General features: G+C 52.5%; 8 protein-coding genes across 8 annotated transcripts; 5 read left to right on the top strand and 3 right to left on the bottom strand.

Moving 5' to 3' along the window:
* Positions 1-169: 169 nt before the first annotated feature.
* Positions 170-1,620, bottom strand: CC77DRAFT_1020506 (NADH dehydrogenase iron-sulfur protein 3 mitochondrial precursor). Its single transcript, XM_018525057.1, has 4 exons — positions 1,253-1,620; positions 1,067-1,200; positions 488-1,019; positions 170-435 (listed from the first exon to the last, which is right to left on the bottom strand). The coding sequence occupies exons 1-4, from the start codon at positions 1,397-1,399 to the stop codon at positions 382-384; spliced, it is 867 nt and encodes a 288-aa protein (XP_018386288.1). The 5' UTR covers positions 1,400-1,620; the 3' UTR covers positions 170-381.
* Positions 1,621-1,910: 290 nt separating this feature from the next.
* Positions 1,911-2,506, bottom strand: CC77DRAFT_87936 (hypothetical protein). The gene has a single exon (XM_018533508.1). It carries the CDS (start codon positions 2,269-2,271, stop codon positions 1,966-1,968), a length of 306 nt encoding a protein of 101 aa, XP_018386287.1. The 5' UTR covers positions 2,272-2,506; the 3' UTR covers positions 1,911-1,965.
* Positions 2,507-3,975: 1,469 nt separating this feature from the next.
* CC77DRAFT_1020505 (hypothetical protein) lies at positions 3,976-7,593 on the top strand. The gene is made up of 2 exons (XM_018525056.1): positions 3,976-4,099; positions 4,947-7,593. The coding sequence occupies exons 1-2, from the start codon at positions 4,033-4,035 to the stop codon at positions 7,571-7,573; spliced, it is 2,694 nt and encodes an 897-aa protein (XP_018386286.1). The 5' UTR covers positions 3,976-4,032; the 3' UTR covers positions 7,574-7,593.
* Positions 7,594-7,804: 211 nt separating this feature from the next.
* Positions 7,805-9,462, top strand: CC77DRAFT_963014 (nucleotide-diphospho-sugar transferase). Its single transcript, XM_018535658.1, has 4 exons — positions 7,805-8,007; positions 8,058-8,114; positions 8,171-9,346; positions 9,397-9,462. Exons 1-4 carry the CDS (start codon positions 7,933-7,935, stop codon positions 9,421-9,423), a joined length of 1,335 nt encoding a protein of 444 aa, XP_018386285.1. The 5' UTR covers positions 7,805-7,932; the 3' UTR covers positions 9,424-9,462.
* A 227-nt stretch (positions 9,463-9,689) lies between these two features.
* On the top strand, positions 9,690-11,295 carry CC77DRAFT_1020503 (Clavaminate synthase-like protein). The gene has a single exon (XM_018525055.1). The coding sequence runs from the start codon at positions 9,893-9,895 to the stop codon at positions 11,078-11,080; it is 1,188 nt and encodes a 395-aa protein (XP_018386284.1). The 5' UTR covers positions 9,690-9,892; the 3' UTR covers positions 11,081-11,295.
* Positions 11,188-12,035, top strand: CC77DRAFT_89282 (hypothetical protein). Its single transcript, XM_018533509.1, has 2 exons — positions 11,188-11,636; positions 11,695-12,035. Exons 1-2 carry the CDS (start codon positions 11,295-11,297, stop codon positions 11,824-11,826), a joined length of 474 nt encoding a protein of 157 aa, XP_018386283.1. The 5' UTR covers positions 11,188-11,294; the 3' UTR covers positions 11,827-12,035.
* Positions 12,036-14,457: 2,422 nt separating this feature from the next.
* CC77DRAFT_1031231 (alpha/beta-hydrolase) lies at positions 14,458-15,453 on the bottom strand (the record flags this gene model as incomplete). The annotated part of the gene is made up of 1 exon (XM_018526649.1): positions 14,458-15,453. One exon carries the CDS (start codon positions 15,451-15,453, stop codon positions 14,458-14,460), a length of 996 nt encoding a protein of 331 aa, XP_018386282.1.
* A 1,275-nt stretch (positions 15,454-16,728) lies between these two features.
* On the top strand, positions 16,729-18,810 carry CC77DRAFT_1008879 (acetylcholinesterase precursor; the record flags this gene model as incomplete). The annotated part of the gene is made up of 1 exon (XM_018523564.1): positions 16,729-18,810. One exon carries the CDS (start codon positions 16,729-16,731, stop codon positions 18,808-18,810), a length of 2,082 nt encoding a protein of 693 aa, XP_018386281.1.
* Between the last annotated feature and the right edge of the window lie 318 nt (positions 18,811-19,128).

Raw genomic sequence — 19,128 nt, 5'->3', positions numbered from 1 at the left:
CGGCTGATCATGCAAAACTCCATGCGGTGGTTCCGAAGTTTACCCAATTGGTGACGACTTACAGAAGGTGCATTAAACTGCGCTTACCTGATTGGGTGACAGATTGCGAGATCTGCTTGGCATGAGAAATCGGGACCCAAAGTACGTGGATACGTCGTATTGCAGCCATCGAGCCTCGGTGTATTACAGGATGTCTTTGCTAAATGTTCTATCGGACCTTCTATATTAGCCGTCGAGCCCACTACATCTGGACCACGGAGCCAACACATATGCACTGAGAACACAGAGCAAGAGGGATGATGTTTAGCATGTGGTGGAATGTTGGATGTTGTACAAGTACATTCATTCGCAGGTATATACAATCCACATCCTCTAAACTTTCTATTTCTTCTCTTCCTCTTTGGGAGGCTCTGGCTTTGGTGTTGGGAGTTTGAACTGTATTTTCGTTAGATGCGGCGTCACAGATATGGCATATAAAGAGACTCACGTTCTCGGGCTTGAGGTCGTCACCAGGACCGACCTGCTCCCATGCTGAGGAGCCACCACGGAAGTTCCTGAAAGCCTGTGTCATCTCCAGGGGTTCCACGACGATCCTCTTCTTCTCCTCGTCGTATCGGATCTCAGTGTATCCAGTCATGGGGAAGTCCTTTCGCAGTGGGTGTCCATCAAAACCGTAGTCGGTCATGATGCGCCTCAAGTCTGGGTGTCCAACGAAGAAGACACCAAACAGATCGTAGACCTCGCGCTCGTACCAGTTGGCGCCGTCGTAGAGATCGCACAGACTGGGGACTGGGGTAGCCTCGTCCGCGTATGTCTTGACTCTGAGGCGCGAGTTGTGGCGGATGCTGAGCATGTTGTAGACGACCTCGAAGCGCTGGTCCTTGGTGGGGTAGTCGACGGCTGTGATGTCGGAAATTTGTGTGTACTCAGCCGCGGTGTGGTACTTCAGGAAGGTGAAGGTGGGGATGATGCCGGCAGGAGGGACGTAGATGGTCAACTCGTCTTTCCACACGGAGAACCTGGACTGCCGTCAGATAGTGCTGGGCTGGGGTCTGGGCTGACCTACTGCTGGACGTATTTGGGCAGACATGACATGATGTACTGGCCGTACTTGTGCAGAGACTCGCCCTTCTCTTTGTACTGGTCTGCCGGGTTTACGATGGCGCGCTTGAGCTTGACGGCCTCGTCACGGGGAGCAAACTGCAGTCGTGTTAGAAGCCATGTTCCAGCCCCAGCCTGTGATATAGCGCACCCTCATGTTTGGCGTGTCGGACTCGGGTCCCGCGACCTCCTTCGCCCGCAGAGCCGACGAGGCAAAGGTGCGCACTGCATGGCGGGAGCAGGTGGATGCGCGGACGGCGGCGCCCAATGGCCGGCCTACAGCTAGCCGCATAGCCATAGTGTGCAGTGAGGGAGTGGTGAGGCTACGCGATGTAGCAGGTAAAGGCGACTCGGGGTGGTGATGTCGTCGACGTCGTGAAGTTCGCAGCTCAACCCGCAACATGCAAGATTATGTAAGTAGCGTCTGGCGGAACTGGTGTCCCATCGCGCAGGTGCAGCCTCTTAACCCCCATCACCCTTCCGTGGATCCCTCTTACAGCGACAGCGACTCTCCGGCCGGCGTTTATTTGTGCTTCAGCGGTTTCCTTCCTGACCCCCTGTGGATGCCACCTAGTTCCCATCTCACCCCACGTATCATCACATCCAGTGCCACCCTTCGGCTTTGACCACGCACTTTCCACAACCACACAACACCATGTCCCGACTGCAACAGGACCAGTTCGTCGACGATGACGAGGAGGAGTGCTGCCCGCTCTGCGTCGAGGAGTTCGACCTCTCGGACAGGAATTTCCGGCCCTGTCCATGCGGCTACCAAGTACGCCTTTGTGCCGAAACTCGGTGAAGCCTTCTCGAGTCCCCCGTGCTAACTCACGTGCCAGATATGCCAGTTCTGCTACAACAACATCAAAACCACCATGAACGGGCTGTGCCCCGCATGTCGCAGACCCTACGATGACTCCACGATCGAGTGGAAGACCATCTCCCCCGAAGAGTGGGTCGTCCCTTACATCTTCCCTGCATAACACTTCTGACACTGGGCAGGATGGCACAGCACAAGCAGCTCATAGCGCAAAAGGCCAAGAAGAACGCGCAGATACGGCAGAAGGAAGCGCAGAAGGCCGAAGCCGACTCTCTCAGCCGCAAGCACCTATCTGGGCTGCGTGTCGTCCAGAAGAACCTCGTATACGTTACCGGTCTCACGCCCACCATACGCGAAGACGAACTGCTCAAGACCCTCCGCGGTGACGACTACTTTGGGCAGTACGGCAAGATCCTCAAGATCGTCGTAAGCAAGGCCAAGGAGAACGCTCAGCACCAGCAGTCGGTGGGCGTCTACGTAACATTCGCTCGAAAAGAAGACGCGGAGAAGTGTATCAATGCTGTCGACGGCTCCCAGAACGGCGAGAGAACACTGAGGTACGTGAATATCTTTCCCTGCATATTTGCCATGTGACAAGCTTACGTCTCTACAGAGCACAGTTTGGTACGACAAAGTACTGTTCAGCGTACCTCCGCGGCGAGACCTGCAACAATCGCAACTGCATGTTCTTGCACGAACCTGGCGAGGACAACGACAGCTTTACCCGCCAGGATCTCTCCATGATGAACTCGATCCAGACCCAACAACCGTCACAGTCGTCGACATCCCGAGCCGCACCTCCTGCGCACCAGGGTCCGCCCGTTGCTGCCGCGACACCGATGAATCGCCAAGACAGCAACGACACGTCGAGCTCTATACATGAAGCACCTGGCCTACCCGCAACGGCAAACTGGGGCAGCAAAGCGGTGCTGGAGCGTCGTGCAAGCCGCTCAACAGTTGCTTCGAACAACGCCAGTCCCATGATCACGAACGCTGTCCCTGCACAAGCATCGAAAGCACCGAAGCCAGCGGAGGCACCAAAGAAGAAGGGCAAGGACAAGGAAAAAGAAAAAGAAAAGGAGAAAGAAAAGGAAAAGGAGAAGGAGAAAGAGCAGAAGGAGAAGGAGAAGGAGAAGGAAAAGGAGAAAGACAAGTCTCCGCAAGCATCTAAGCCTGCAACTCCGCCGCCTGCGCCTGCACCCGCCGCACGCCCTGCCAAATCCCGCGACAACGGCATTCACGATCTCCTAAAGGTCATCTGCTCGCCAGATTTCAAGTTTGTCTTCTCCAGTGCCGTTCTATCTGAGGAAGAATTGAAAGCCGTTACCGAGTTCCCTCAACTTCTGGACCCCAATGGCGGTGCGAAGCGTCGTGCCATTAAGGAAAAGAAGGAGAAGGAATTGGCATTGCAGCGGGAGGCCGAGGCAGAAGCAATTGCAAAGGCAGCCTCCCAGCAAGCTCCTGCTGCAGTTGAGCGTGAAGACAACGAGGCGACGGCTGGCGGTAGCTTACAACTTGGAGGCGAGCCCGAAGACGGCCCTGAGACAAGCACCAACCATCTCAACCAGCATGCGATCGCACCACCTGGTCAACAGGGTTTCGGTGGAAGCCTCTTTGGGCAGAACACCCCTCTGGCCGAGGACTTCAGCAACCTTGGATTGAGCAACCGAGGCCTGACGCCACAGCAGCAACAGCAGTTGTTGCTCTCCAACTTCAAGTCCGGCACCCAGTCCACAAACATCCTCAGCAACATGCAAAATGCTCAGCCTCAGCAGCACAATGCTCCTAGCCATGCCAGACACACGTCACGCTTTAGCTTCGCCAACGACAGCGCCTCTGCTTCTGCGAATGTGCAACCTGTTGCGAACCAGAAGCTCATGAGCCAACAAAACTCGATGATGCCAAAGAACGCCAACCAATTCAACCCCATGTCTCAGCACCAGCAGCTGGGTGGGCAGTTCTTCACCAACGTGCAAGGTCCTCCTCCCGGACTGAAGCCTACTGGTACACCTCCTGTCAGCGGGACTGGCATGTTCGGTCAAGGTCACGGTTTCGCGACGGGTGGTCTACCCTACGGGGCTGGTGCGACGGCGAGGAACAACAATGATGCCATGTATCAGGACTTGCTCCGCAGCCGGAACATGGACGGTGCTGCTAGGCTAGCTGATGCTGGAAAGCGTGAGTCAATGTTTCCTTCTTTCCTTAATCAACACCCCACAACCTCCACACCTGCACCTGCCCCTGGTCTCCTAAGCTTCCCTTATGGACCTTCGCCTGGAGCTTACCAGGAGTCTGGTTCGCAGAAATCCAAGAAAAAGGGTAAGAAGCATAGGCACGCGAACACTTCCTCCTCTGGAGGAGGTGGTCTTGCCGATGTTCAGGACCCAAGTATCTTGCAGGCAAGGTTGCACCAAGGCGGTATGGCAGGGCAGGGCTTGTATGGCCAAGGTCAAGGCGGTTTCTCTTCTCTCTATTCCAACAACAACTACGGCGGCGCTGGACGATGGTAGTCATTTTTCCTTCTGCACACTAGTCGGCCTCTGGCTCGACATACTGTCTTAGTACTTTATTCGAACGATGGCTGCATGGCGTTTCGGTTTTACGGCGAATGCATCGGCACAGGTGCTTCGACACTGAGATGCCCGGCGTTATGAGTGGGTTGCACGTCTCTACGGCACCTATACCTTCACATCTTTTCTCAGCTTCTGTCATAATTGGGTGGATTGCACTGTCCTGCCGCTGCAAAGGTTGGCTTCTCTCGTCGTCTTCGTCATGGTCATCGCATGTACGTAACTACCCCTCCTGCCGCTGAGTCGGCATGCTTACTTTCTAATAGAGAGATGGCCTGTTCACTATTTTCTTGCCCCATCAAGTGACGGAGATGTTCGAGAGTCAACTTTTGCCAATTGATGTACCTTAAGCTTCTGTCAACACCATCCTGACCATCGTCTGGCGGCCGCCGTACTCATCACAGCTGAACTTGCTTTTTCTGATGTAGACATTCAAGGCTAACGAGTTATCGTAGACGATGCGCCTTTGAGTGCAGAAGAACAAGCGTCTATCAATGTGGATGCACTTGTTAATGACAGCGACAATGAGCCAATCCGACCAATTCTGAGCACTCCGCTGAGCGGCCACTTTTTTGAGCAGCCTCGTCGATCGACTCCCACTATACCGCCTGGCTTCACAGCGCCAGCCATACCCAAAGCGGTCCTGGAAGAGTCACGCTCTCGTCCTGGGTCTCGACCAATGTCTCGAACTACATCCTCGAACATTACACCAGCCGTGCCTGTCGTGCCTGCTACGCCGCTTGTTAACGCAACGCCTGGCAAGACCAAGGGCAAGCAGAAGAGCGATGTCGTCGTACCGGCAACACCTACAGCAGCTCCCCCAGCGACCGCTGCGGCCAAGCCTTCGCCCTCGACGCCTTCAAGAGCGGCGACTAAAGAAGCTGTCGTTGTCCCTCAAACACCCAAGGAGCCTACACCTAGAGAGGCTTCTAGGGCGGCCAAAGAAGACGTAGTACAGACTCCAAAGTCTACCCCAGATGCGAAGAAGATGGTGTCGGAAACAGCTGCCAAGGACACGCCGAAGTCAAAGGGTGCTTCTAAGAAGAGTCAGCCTGCAACTCAAACTACCCCGAAGAAAGAGCCACAGAAGGAGACAGCACGTACGCCTGTCGCGAGTGCGACGCCTACAGCTTCAACCAAGCGGCAGCCTCCAGGCAAGCTTGATATCCCGGCTGCTACTAAACTGCCAATTGATGAAAGCTCCCCAGCCCCAGGCTCGGCCAATATAGACTCCCAATCGAAGACCAATCGTTCAATGCCGACTCCATCCGCTAGTTCCGTACCCCCAAGTCCTGCCGCGGTGGCCACCGGATCGCCAATCAAGCGTACAGGTGCGCCTAGGACTCTGCGAGTGGTCGCGACACCCAAAGCAGAAGTCCCACCGCCTTTGTCAGCGCCACCAGTGCCGTCTCTGCCTCAGGTATCAACCGTCGACAAGCTTCGATCTAGACAAGCGAGTATCGCTTCTGTCAATCTACCAGGCACACCAAGCGAGATGATATCGGACACAGCTTCGGTCACTTCAACATCGTTCTCAAGAGCCAACTCACCACCACCTGTTGGCGGCAAGGTCGGGACTGCACCTGTCAGGAAGAAGACCAAATCTCAAGCCAAGAAGGACAGACAAGAACGAAAGAAGCAGATTGAAGAAGAGCAGCTGGAGGACACCAAGTCGGATGTTGAGGTTGTGCAAGCTCCAATCATCGGTCGCAAGAAAAAGGAGAAGAAGCCGACAAGCAAACCAAAACCTATCGCGGCAGCTTTCAAGAGTCAGCCAGCCTCGCCCAAGCCAGCTGTGGTCGAGGAAGTTATTGCTCAAGCGCCGACGACATCACGCAGGGATTCTTCAGCGAAGGTCTCAGCAGCAGCAACGCCCGAACCAGAACCCGAGCCCGAACAGCCCAAGGACAAGCGCGAGAATTCTGCTCAATCGATCTTGGCTGATTTGCAACGCACGGGCGAGCTCCTTGTATCGACTCTTGAGTTTTTCAAACCATTGTCTTCGTCGCTCACTCATGCCTCTCGCTCTACTCAAAACGGTAACGTGACTGCACCTCCTGACCTGAAGCTGCATTTCTCCCAAACCGACCTTGATGCGCTCGCTAAAAAGAAGCCGGTACGCCTCAATAGCCAGGATGGCAAACCTGATTCTAGGACTCTCATTACACCCAACGGCAAGTTCTTCTGGGGCCTGACCGAGGAGCTCGAGACGAAAGCACTTGAGCTTGAAAGGCATATCGAAGAACTCAAGGGCCATGCTCGCTTCCACCCTCGTAAGCAGACCGCACATAATCACAACATGACAAACTCAGCTCATTCGAATGACGTACTTCCAGCAATCGCCACTGCACTCAAGGAGGCAGGTAAAAAGCTGAATACCAACGGCGGGCAGCAGATGCCGCGACTAGACAACTCTTCCGGGCTTCTTGATTCAACAAACCTTCCCCTGCCGCCCGTACAAGTACAAGATGCGTCTATGCCTCAAGTCCCTCCCCCACAACAACAGCAAACACCAGCCGATGCTGGCGCCTATCTCAATCAGTACGTCCTCCCCAAGACAGACAACCCGCCGCCGAACCAGCCACGCCCCGAGATGGCTGCTGTTGGTGGTGCGCCTGGCGCCGGGACAGCGAACATGTCTGTCAACTCGAACAGATTTGCAAAGGCAGCTAAAGCAGTTGTCGAAGGAGGAGCAGTGGGAAGCACAGAAATAGACGGCATGGGAATGATGGCGGCCGATAGATTGGGCGGCGTCTTTGTCCAGGGTCTCGAAGCACTTGTAGGTGCTGGGCTCGGCTACCAGTCTACGCAAGAGTTTGGCGTTGACGGCAATGGCAACATCACGTTAGGCAACGGTAGTGGAGGCGGACTAGACATGCAGGGCCTGATGAACGCGATCGAGACAACGGCTGGCATGGGTGGCTACGGCGGCAATGCGAGGAGGGGAAGGGGTAGTGTGCTGACTATGGAAGAGGCGGAGCAAGCCATGCACGCGGCGAGGAGAGAACACGATGTGCTGGAAAAGAAGCTGAATGTGCTGATGAAGAAGAACAAGAAGCTGGCGACTGGCGTAGGAAAGTAGTGACGGTATGAGTAGTGTCAGTGAATCTTGACCAAATCCATATGAATATTTTGGAAAACAATACGCTAGCACCGTGAGGCCGTATATGCGTGACTGCCATAGCTTGCTCGTATTCGAGAATAGCTGGCGCAAGCTGTGACAAAGGGGATGAAGTCGAGCTGCACCTGACGACGCGCCGACTCGCCGATTCGCCAGGGCTTCTCACCGCCAGCGGTGGGCTGGAATTCCAGGGTCCACCAACTGGTTCCTGAAGAAGGCCAGATTCGCAATTGCTCTCACTGCACGTTTCTTCTGATCTTGAGGCGCGCTCACGATCTTTTGTTTTCAACCCACTATTACACAACTAAGACTTTCTCAAGATGAGTCTGCAGCCACCCTCGCTCTCCATGAGGCCCAAGTCTCCCTCTGGAGGCTCTACCAAGGCCGTCATTCTGGTAGATATTTCCCACGACGTAGACTCTGCCATGTATGCTTACAAGACTAGGTCGGAGGCCCTTCTCGAGGCACGCGGTTTAGGCCTCTGTCTATGGAACTGCCCAAGGTGCGCGACAATTCGGACTGCCGTACCCCAGCGCATCCCCGCTAATGCTACCACAGCCGCTCTTCCCCGTCGCCGGTCACCCCATAATCGAGCACTGCTTCCGCGCCATCACCAACGTCCCCGAGATCAAGGAAGTCTTTATCGTCGGCTACTATGAGGAATCCGTCTTCCAGCCCTTCATCAACGCCGTCTCGACCAGCTGGCCACACCTGAGCGTCAAGTACCTCCGCGAATACCAGGCATTGGGCACGGCTGGAGGTCTCTACCACTTCCGCGACGTCATATTGAAGGGCAAGCCAGAGAAGCTGTTTGTTCTGAACGCAGATGTCTGCTCTTCCTTCCCGCTGGTGGAGATGCTCAAGCTCTTCAACGATAAGGACGCCGAGGCGGTAATGCTGGGCACGAGGGTCGCAAACGAGGCCGCGTCCAACTTTGGTTGCATTGTCTCAGATGCGCACACAAAGCGCGTGCTTCACTACGTCGAGAAGCCCGAGTCGCACATCTCCAACCTCATCAACTGCGGAATCTACCTCTTCGCGACCGAGTGCATCTTCCCCGCCATTCGCAGCGCCATCAAGCGACGGACCGAGCGCCCACGGCTGCTGTCGTACCCCTCCTCCGAGAACCTCGAATCTTCCTTCTACCAAAACGAAGACGACGACGATAACAAGGAGAATGCTGTCATTCGCCTGGAGCAGGATGTACTGTCCGACATTGCCGACAGCAGGCAGTTCTTCGTCCTTGAGACCAAGGACTTTTGGCGCCAGATCAAGACCGCTGGTTCGGCCGTCCCAGCCAACGCCCTGTACCTCCTGAAGGCATTCCAGGCGGGATCGGAGGAGCTCGCGGCCCCCTCCGCAAACATTCTGCCTCCAGTCTACATTCACCCCTCCGCCCAGATCGACCCAACTGCCAAGATCGGACCCAACGTCTCTATTGGCCCTCGTGTCGTCATTGGAGCTGGTGCGCGTGTCAAAGAGTCCATCGTTCTCGAAGACTCTGAGATCAAGCACGATGCATGTGTTTTGTACACCATCATTGGTTGGTCCAGCAAGATTGGTGCCTGGGCCCGTGTTGAGGGCACACCAACTCCCGTTACTAGCCACACCACCAGCGTCATCAAGAACGGCGTCAAGGTCCAAAGCATTACCATTCTCGGCAAGGATTGCGCCGTGGCAGATGAAGTTCGCGTGCAAAACTGTGTTTGCTTGCCATACAAGGAACTGAAGAGGGTAAGACCACTCCATTGCGCTTCATCGACTTACACTAATTCATTGTACAGGACGTGTCCAACGAGGTCATAATGTAAAGGCCTTGTGAGTTAGTATTGGGTGATGTTGCATCATATGGGCATCTATAGTATTTAATCAAAATGCGATGCATGACAGGTGGTCAATGGATAGAGTGATATACCACTACAATGGGAATGACAGCCAAGATGAACACATTGATTCTTGCATTTGTGAAAAGACATCTGTAAACTTCCCTCTGTCATGATGCCCTAGAATAGCCGCGCCTAGACTGAATCGGGTATCGCCATCCGAACATTCGACGTCCCGTTCCCCAACTCCAATACACGCTTCCGCCATCCTCAGGATTCTTGTGCAGTCCTTGTATTGTCTTTTTCATCGCTCCTAATATTTCGCTCAGGACATTCCACACGAACTGTTAGAAGCGTCATATCGTCCAAGTTTCGAGCAGATAGTGTGATCGGCAATCTTTGAGTCAAAGGAAGCAGACTAGACTAAGAAAGAGTTATTTGTCTACAGAAAGACACCATGTCAGACATGGACGCGGCCCTTCATGCAGCGCGAGACAGGCAGTTGAATGGTGGCACATCAGGAAGCACCACGAAGCTTAACCCCACTCCAGACTCTGGATCCCGGTACGATAAGCCTATCGTCGCCGCGCAACAGGACGGTCTACCAATAATCGACATCTCAGCTTTCCTAGATCCTTCATCCTCGAAGGATGCACGATCTACGACTGCTAAAGCCATTAGCGCCGCTTGCGTGAACTATGGCTTCTTCTATCTTACAGGGCATGGCATACCAACTACAAAGCTCGATGAAGTCATCAGCCTTGCACGCGACTTCTTCGCCTTACCATTAGAAGAGAAGAACAAAATCAAGCGCTTTGATGCTGGTAGTCCGGAAGGAGGAGATGGCGCACGGGGTTACCAGGGGCTCGGCGAAAACGTGACGGGCGGCCTACAAGACATGCAAGAAGCCATCGACTGGTACCGCGACTGGCCAGCAGAGAAGCGAGAGCCCGGAGACGGAGGACCAGGTAGCGTGAAGAGTCTCCAGGGCACCAATCTATGGCCTGAGCAACCGAAAGAGCTCAAGCCTGTATACACAGACTACATTGAGCAAGTCAAGAAAGTCGGCGAAGCCCTTGTCCACGCCATGGGCGTAGCTCTAGACCTTGGGTCATCTAAATCAAACGCGACGCAAAGCACAGAAGACGAAGAACTTTTTGTGCGAAACTGCGACGAGTCCTTCTGGGTAATGCGCATGATCGGTTATCCTCCCTTGACGACCCCTCACACGCCTGGTAACGACATCGAACAATTCTCCTGCGGCGCCCATACAGACTATGGCTGCGTAACGCTCCTCCTCACGGATCCTACGCCCGGCGCTCTCCAAGTCCAGCTCAAAGACGGGACTTGGCTCAATGCCGATCCTATACCAGGAGCGTTTGTGGTGAACATTGGGGATATGATTGAGCGGTGGACGAACGGACTTTGGAAGAGCACGATGCATAGGGTCATTCATAGGGGACAGCAGTACAGGATTAGCGTGCCGTTCTTCTATGAGCCGAATTTTGATGCTGTGGTTCGGCCGTTGGAGAAGTGTGTGGAGGAGAGTGGGAAGAAGCTGATACATCAGGGGAGCACGTATGGGGAACATCTTTTGACCAAAGTGTTTAGCAATTTCTACTACAGTAAGAGGACGGATTGGTAAGAACGGGAGGAGAATGACGTGGTGAGCAAGAGAAATCTGTGTTTGCAATTGTATTCTCACCTTCACTCGCGGTTTTGGGGTCACGCTCACCTCTGAATCAGAGATCTCACGCTCCACATAATTCGTCTTCCAGCGTGCTACTTCGTGCTTCCTTATCCAACCCTCTACCCGTATCTACATTCACATACCACACAAACATACAACTGCCTCCACAATGTCTTCCGCAAGCACACACCCTGTACGCAGGCTGTCTCTATACTGCCCCGATCTCAACAAGAATTGGTACAACTTCCTCATCACCCCTTCAATGACCTGGGAAGATATGATTGTATCTATCCAAGCTGCATTCCAGTATCATGACCCAGTCTGGCCCCTCGACATTAACGGCGAACCCTTCTCCAAAACTGCGGATGTCTTCAACCTCGCCAGCGTTCAGAACGGTGAAGAGCTTCTCATTCAGCTGAGGGAGGGCTTTCGCATCGTTGGGCCACTGGATTTGGAGGTTGTTCTGTACCTCGAGGAGAGTGACCCTGGTGCACTGGAGACCACTCTTAGGGTAAATTGTTGCGATGAAGAACGCATTGAAGACCATCTCACTGACTAGTAGCTTCTAGAAAGCTAAGCCAGCAGAGAAGCGTGTTCACATGGAGAAACTCCGCCGCCGCGATGGTGTCGTGTCGCCAGAAAGAACATTTGCCGCATTGTTCTTCCCCACTCCGAGGTCATGGAACTTGTCGCCGCGCTGAACAAGGTTTCTGATACCATGTTGAAGCGGAGTTATTCCGCAAGCAAGGCTCTAGACGATATCAGCAACAACTGGCGCGTCCGCACCACCGAAAAGACCAAGGACCTCACCAACGTCTTGAGGTGTCTGGCCATGATTGACATCTTCAGCAAGGCCTTACCCGGTCAGCACTACTTGGGCGAAGGTTTCCTCCTCGCCGCCACTAAAGCCCGCATCTAATCTGGCGGGCCATCCGAGCTCAGACATATCCAGGTACAGGATGTGCTGAACGCTATTCAAAACCTTTACGAAGCCGCCGGCGCGATCGGTTCTACTTGGGAAACCACCAAGGACAACAAGGCCATCACCAAGCGCTTCGATCGCAGCAAGTCATACAAGGCAGGCAAGAAGGGTGAGGCAGCGACCGCGCGCTACAACAATGATGCCGAGTACATGGGCGAAGACGCTGCTGAGGCGGCTTATCCTGGTAAGGGCAAGGGCAAGGCTATGGGCATGCTCGCTGGACGCCTCGAGAAGACCTTGTTGCCGGATAATCACATGGACAGCGATGACGACAAGGATGATTCTGATTACATGGAGTGAGTCGGTGATAGAGCCTGGAGGGTCTCAGTGGTATTAGGGAGGTTAGAGTGATACATGCTAAATCGTTAGATACCTTCCGGGTCTACTATGATATGTCGGCAGCTACTTAATACTTCTGAGAAGGCTATCTAGGTACACTTGAATTCTGACTATATAGCTGAATGCATAATGACAATTTTATACTTATCAAAGGACTTCCTACACTGCATAATGTTCGAGCATAAACACAACGCAAGATAAAGTGTTGCTCAATTTGCATCTCAATACGCGTCACTGATTCACTTCTCCTCTTACATCTACCGATCCAACAATGGTGGTCATGCGGGCATCGTTTGCATGTCCCTAATCGCGTAGTCACAAACTCAAACGCTCTCACCTCTCTAAACTAAAGACATTATAGTTTAGTACATATATCCATCGATTTGATGCTATTTCATATTTCATATAGAGAACTGGAAGATCCGGTAGCGTACGTCTTCGTGCATGTCTACCCTGTCGTGCAGGGTGTGATCCAGTCACGTATCGTATTGGGTCGATAAAGGCAATCTATTTTTGCTTTGAGTTCGAATTGAGTCGCAGTCTTCTTTTTGAATCACATAACTTTTTTTTGCTTGTCGGTCGTTCACTCTTCTGTCTTTCTTTTCTTGCGAAACAACGTACGTCACTGACTTCACACGCGTGGACTTAACCTCCGTATAGTGGAGGCTTCCGATATCCCTGCCAAAGTGAAAGTGAGTTCTACCCCGCCGCCCGTTTGCACTCACGTCTTGGAGAACTCTATTGCAAAACTTTTGCTAAATCTGACTGATTCTTTATACCTATCCTTCAAATCCTTCGTTTCGTCCTACACTCAATCCAGACCCTTGCCAAGATGAGGTTTTGCTTCCGACTACCGCCCATGAAGGTATTCCTACCTACCTACAGGTACATGAGGAAGAAAGCCTCAAGGACTTCCAGAAAAGCCCGGCAAACAGCCCATGATGCGCAGGCCTGCGAGCCGACTCGGACATCCCCCTTCCTTCTCTTGCCAAGGGAACTTCGCGACCGCATCTACGACTACGCGTTCGGCTCAGAGATCACTATCTTTACACCTCCTGATCTAATTCTGGAGGCAAGGCCCAAAGGTCGAAAGTCCGAAAAGAGTGGTCCTGACAAAGATATCGCCATCCACTACCCCAAAACCCGACCGGCTTACATCTGAGGCCTTCCACTTTGGCTTCTGACTAACAAACAAATTTGTTCGGAAGCGCTCTCATATTTTGGCAGCGTGCGAACCTTCACTCGGGCCGATTTGTGTCGAATTCCCCGATACCCAAAACGCCTTGTGCTCAAGTGGGAATACAGCGGTTGCCAGACTCCCCTCGTCTTCAATAGCGATGTGATTCGTAACGTCACTATTCGCGCGGAGAAAAACCTCGATTTGTGGAAACAATCAGCCTTTCTAGAATTTGTCGATCGCCTGGATACCAAGGAATTAGAGCTGAGATTGGAATGTGAACGGGCGACTAGATATTATCCACATCTGCAATTTTTGTGGAGAAATAGCCTTTACGCTTGGATCATCAGGGATTTGGATACTGAGAAGTGGGACGGCAGGTTTCGAAAGGTTATTATCTCCATTCCCACTGACTGTGATGGTGCCGAATCGGTCGTCGATGCGGCCAGGTTCGACCAGATGGAAGCTTTAGCTCGGAGGCTCGTAGGAAATGTGAGAACTGTGACCTGGGGTCCTTTCGTCTTTGACTACATGGATCGTGGAAACAAGGTCTACAAGAGGAGCATTGTCGTCGACAGGAAGGATTAGTTCCTTATAAACACACTATGGCGGAGAACTACGAATAGTGCAATTAATACGATGCTCAAGAAACGACTCGTAGCAACAGCGATGGTTCAGATCTTGCTATTCATACTATTTAGTAAGATCTGAAAGCTCCAGTGATGTATATATCTTGCATATCTACCTACCCGTTCAGGAAGTGAGTCGTTATGTACCCTGACGGTCGGTGTTTTTGTTCGCCTTTAATCAACATACAGAGGCGCCTGATCAAGCCTAATTAGACCCGTTTAACCACCCCAATAGCGCGGCATGGTATCTTTCACTATCCTGCACTTGCGGACTATGGCCCAAGTCGTCAAATTCAATCAATGTCGCGTCTGGAATCCTCGCCGCCGTCTCTTTGCCCAGCACGTCGTATTTCCCCAGCTTAGCCTGCACATCCGCTGGGCTCCAAGCTTTTCCTATGGCTGTTGTGTCCTTGGTTCCGATCAGGAGGAGGGTTTTGGGCTGCACCAACTCGAATTCGTAGGCGATCGGTTGAGTCAAAACCATGTCAGTCGTCTGCGCCATGTTCCATGCGAAATCAATGTTTTCAGGTGACGTTTGGTAGAGCGAGACTAGCATATTGACCCAGACGTCATACTCCGGCTTCCAGGTGTTGACGTAGTAGGTAGCTTGCTGGTATTTGCGGATGGATGTGTAGTTGGTGGCAAGCTCATCTTTGTACAGGGCGTCGAGGTTGCGCCAAGGTACCCCAAGGGCCTTCCAGTCTTCCAGTCCGATTGGGTTCGTAAGAATAAGATGTGATGTCTGCTCCGGATACATCAGGGCAAATCGAGTGGCTAACATACCGCCCATAGAGTGACCCAGTACATGTGTTGATTCTATGTCTAGACTCTGCAATAGTAGATGTGTATTGCGCGCCAACTGCTGCAGCGAGAACTGGTAGGCAGACGGCTTCGGTGACTTGCAAAATCCGATTTGATCTGGGATGATGACACGATATCCTTGTGCTGATAGGCGATGGGCAGTATCCTCCCACGTTGCGCCACAAAAGTTCTTGCCGTGTAGAAGCACAATGGTCTTGTTCGAGGTGGTATTCTGGGAATGTACGTCCATATATGCCATTGAGAGGTTCGCGCGTTGCGATGTGAAACTAAAGTAGTGTACCGGCCATGGATATGTATAGTTCCAGATGCTGGGTGGTGCTGTGTTTGCGCACAATGCGGTCGCAACTAATTGCGTGAGGAGTAGGAGCTTAAGCTGCATCCTGTAGCGACGACAAAAGCTGAGCCGATAGAGAAATCTAGAGGGGGATATGGTAGAACATAAGGTTCCTATATGCCTCCTTGGGACCCTGACATGCATATGCTGTGCAATGACGCCTGCCAATCTATCTTGCCTACCACGACCCACCTCAATGCTTGTCCCTGTATGTTGCTACGATTCGGTGCATCGTGCGAGCATGCGCTAGCAATTGACTTGCTAGCCAGAGAAAGTTGCTGCCAGGTCCTGACTTTTCGGCGTCTATCCAAAGACTCTTCTACTCACCAAGGCGACAATATGGTCTGTCGTAGTTGGTACTGTGCTCAAGACAGTATTGTACTTGCCAAGATGGAGAGCATCACATTAATCCTCCAATTGGATGACGCCATGCCAGTAATGTCCATCGAGAGCACTGTTTCTGCGATACCAGGCATTTGTGAACTTGGAAGGATTGGTGAATAGGAAAACATATGAATGCGAGCATCTTACGGGTGTAATCGCCATTGTCTTGAGTAAACATGGAGTTGATGGTAACATCCGAAGGGTCAAGAATGCCAGGTTCGTGAGGGGAATCTGCAGACGATGCCCAACTGGGTTAGCACTGATTTGCACGTCTTCAACTCCGGGGCCCCATCAAGTTTCCAGCTTCCACTTCTCCGCTCCTCATTTCAAGCCACACTCCGCGAACGGATGTAAACAATCTCCACATTGACCCCTGCACCATCTAGTATCCATGATGCCATCGCCACGAGGACCGCGGGCTACTGCGCATGGTGGCTAAACGGCTAAATTACATCAGAGTCGACCTCGGATGGCAATGCCAAAACCACTGTTTTGATGCCGCGCTTTTAGATATGGTAGAACTGCAGTGCAAACTATTCGTCGACTCCAGAGAGCAGTATCGACTGAGGTGTCAAGAACTTGTCAAAGAATGCACATAGGACGCATATGTTGTACACAGGCCTTTGCTGCAGGTACCGTGAGTTTTAGCACTCTTTTGTGGATATAGGACCACTGCCGTACTGCACTGCACCAGCATTCTGCCAGTGCCCCTGCCTAGCCATCGATCTACTCATCGTTTTCCGGGGGATAGCCCGCTCTCAAATGCTTATTTCCAATAGCCTCATGTGGAGAATAACCGCTTGTGGCTAGCGTCACGGTTGTTCATCTGCAAGAACGACGCCATCCGGGTTACCGGCGCAGTATAAGAAGATGGAAAAGAACGATGATCCTTCATCAGCTGTCGATTAGATCTCTCCACCAAGCTGGACATTCAGAATGACGGTCTTTACCACATTTGTTGCTGCGGCGGCGGCTGGCATGGTTGCTGTTTCACAGGCATCACCAGTATCGGATTCAACACCAGCCGTCAGTGTGTCAAATGCGAAGTCGTCTTTGACACTCATCTACCAGAACAACCTGAAAGGGTCGGACGACAAGAACCACATCGGTGCCATTATCCTCGACCCAGTCGCTCAAGCCAACGCAGCTGCAGCTTGCGCCTCTCTCAATGAGAAGCTTATTTCCAAGGCTACGCTTCAGAAGTACCAGGCAGACTTCAACGACGCTCTTTCCTACCAAGATTACGCCAAATACACGGATGCCGAGCGAGGGTACTACATCGATAGCGGTGTGGTATCAGTTGGCAACCGAGTAAGCTACTCGTCCTCTTCGGGATCTCACAAGCAATTGCCAGTGTTGTGCACCCAGTCGGCAAACAACGGGTCGTCGAGCGCTGGGCCTGTCACTGGCAGCACTGTCTCGGTAGCATCTGGTGGAAATACTTTTGTCGGCTATCGCAACCAGAAGTCCTTCAGGTTCCTTGGCATCCCGTATGCCGATACACCTACACGTTTCCAATACTCGTCGCTTTACTCCAAAAAGGGGCAGACGATACAAGCTACCAAGTACGGCTCGCAATGTGCCCAGGGTGGTGGTGGAAGCGAGGACTGTCTTTTCCTGAACATCCAAACACCATACATCCCCAAGGCAGGATCGAAAAAGCAACTCCGGCCCGTCTTATTCTGGATCCATGGTGGCGGCTTTACTGGAGGAAGCGGTGCCGACGCACTCTCTGATGGTGGAAACCTTGCAAGCAAGGAAGACCTCGTCGTTGTCAACATCAACTACCGTCTTTCAACGCTTGGCTTCCTGGCCATTCCTGGAACGGACATCAAGGGCAACTTTGGAATTGCTGACCAGATCACAGCACTGGACTGGACCATCGCAAACATTGCTGCCTTTGGTGGTGACCCAAAGAAGATTACTATTGCTGGAGAGTCTGCTGGAGCTGGCTCAGTCCGCACACTATTGGGATCTCCCGAAGCTATTGGAAAATACCAAGGCGCAATTGCCATGTCTAATCTTGGAGGAGGTGTGACTCTTGGTTTGGACGGCGACTATGGAACAACATACTCGACCTACTACACGATCAATCAGAGCTACACTGTCGCCGGACCTCAGATATTCGCTGCTGCCGGCTGCAATGGCACTGATGTGTCAGCTCAGATTGCTTGTCTCGATAAAGTTCCCGCTGCACAGCTAGTTGGCTTCAATACTGTTGCTCGTTATGTTGTCCAAGACGGTACCTATGTAAACACGCCCAATCTCATCCTCTCCACCCGTAACGCCAGTACTGCGCATATCCCTGTCATCTTTGGTATCATCGTCAACGACGGTGCTTCCTTCTCCACATACCCCAAGAGCCCCATCTCAAACCACTCTCAAGGATTACAAGAAGCGCTTGGTATCAACAGCACATGGGCAGAGCGTATCATCCAGTCGGGTCTTTTCCCCTTGACCAACACCGGCAATCTGACACTCGACTCATTCAACGTCTCTCAGCGGGTTGCCACAGACAAGACATTCCGTTGCGTCGACCAATCCACCGTTTATTCTGGAGTGCAATCGCATGCCTTCCAGAAAGCATACTACTATCAGTTCCAACGCTCCATCGATGGCTACGATCCCAACAACCTAGGTGGGCCTGCCAACGATGATCCCAAGAACCCTTACTTCCGTTTCCATGGTGCAGACATGCCTTGGCTGTTTGGCACTTTGAACCGTATTCGCGACCCAGAGGATCTGTGGAGTGCTCAGCTCGTCACCAGCTACTTCGCTGCTTTCATTAGGGGCGGCGATCCGAACCCTAGTCTCAAGTACCTCGACGTAAGAGGATACGACAAGGTGATCGAGGGTGTGAAGAAGTACGGACAGTGGGGACAGGTAGATGCAACAAGAAAGACAGGTGCCGAGATCAGATTATTGGACTGGCCTAGTAAGAGTGCCGGCTTCCAAGATGTGGAGCAATGTGACTGGCTAGGATACCCTCTAGACTACTACCTAAAGGGTGGTATCTGAGTTGTGTAAATGAGTTTGGAATGAGTAGTTAGCTCGAATACATAAACCCATCTTGGTAATGCTTCGTGTGTTCGATATAATAAACCAATGAGTCCAGTGCCTTATGGCTAGGTACAGACACTCTCAAGCCCTCTCAACAAGCTGGATACGCTAGACCGCCTTCTCAGCAGTCACGCACCTCTTGTACAGGCCATTGCTGCATCGCCTTCAGTCGAACTCGTAATCACCCCATACTACTTTTGCACCCGATCCGATGTTCACTCATCGCTACCGAATTACCGCCCGTTTGCGCCCACAGTCCGTGCCTTCACCTGCGCT

The sequence above is a fragment of the Alternaria alternata genome (assembly GCF_001642055.1).
Source record: "Alternaria alternata strain SRC1lrK2f unplaced genomic scaffold CC77scaffold_10, whole genome shotgun sequence".
Taxonomy (NCBI): domain Eukaryota; kingdom Fungi; phylum Ascomycota; class Dothideomycetes; order Pleosporales; family Pleosporaceae; genus Alternaria; species Alternaria alternata.
Note: the sequence above shows the minus strand (reverse complement) of the source record. Positions and strands in the feature narration are given on the sequence as shown.

Bases quoted from the DNA above. Each gene is read 5' to 3' on its own strand.
- CC77DRAFT_1020503 (XM_018525055.1), top strand. From the start codon at position 9,893: ATGTCAGACATGGACGCGGCCCTTCATGCAGCGCGAGACAGGCAGTTG.
- CC77DRAFT_89282 (XM_018533509.1), top strand. From the start codon at position 11,295: ATGTCTTCCGCAAGCACACACCCTGTACGCAGGCTGTCTCTATACTGC. The intron at 11,637-11,694 runs GTAAATTGTTGC...AGTAGCTTCTAG, and splicing joins CACTGGAGACCACTCTTAGG to AAAGCTAAGCCAGCAGAGAA.
- CC77DRAFT_1020505 (XM_018525056.1), top strand. From the start codon at position 4,033: ATGTATCAGGACTTGCTCCGCAGCCGGAACATGGACGGTGCTGCTAGG. The intron at 4,100-4,946 runs GTGAGTCAATGT...GAGTTATCGTAG, and splicing joins GCTAGCTGATGCTGGAAAGC to ACGATGCGCCTTTGAGTGCA.
- CC77DRAFT_1020506 (XM_018525057.1), bottom strand. From the start codon at position 1,399: ATGGCTATGCGGCTAGCTGTAGGCCGGCCATTGGGCGCCGCCGTCCGC. The intron at 1,020-1,066 runs GTAGGTCAGCCC...ACGGCAGTCCAG, and splicing joins CTGCCCAAATACGTCCAGCA to GTTCTCCGTGTGGAAAGACG. The intron at 436-487 runs GTGAGTCTCTTT...ACGAAAATACAG, and splicing joins ACGACCTCAAGCCCGAGAAC to TTCAAACTCCCAACACCAAA.
- CC77DRAFT_963014 (XM_018535658.1), top strand. From the start codon at position 7,933: ATGAGTCTGCAGCCACCCTCGCTCTCCATGAGGCCCAAGTCTCCCTCT. The intron at 8,008-8,057 runs GTAGATATTTCC...TTACAAGACTAG, and splicing joins CTACCAAGGCCGTCATTCTG to GTCGGAGGCCCTTCTCGAGG. The intron at 8,115-8,170 runs GTGCGCGACAAT...ATGCTACCACAG, and splicing joins TGTCTATGGAACTGCCCAAG to CCGCTCTTCCCCGTCGCCGG.
- CC77DRAFT_87936 (XM_018533508.1), bottom strand. From the start codon at position 2,271: ATGGTGGGCGTGAGACCGGTAACGTATACGAGGTTCTTCTGGACGACA.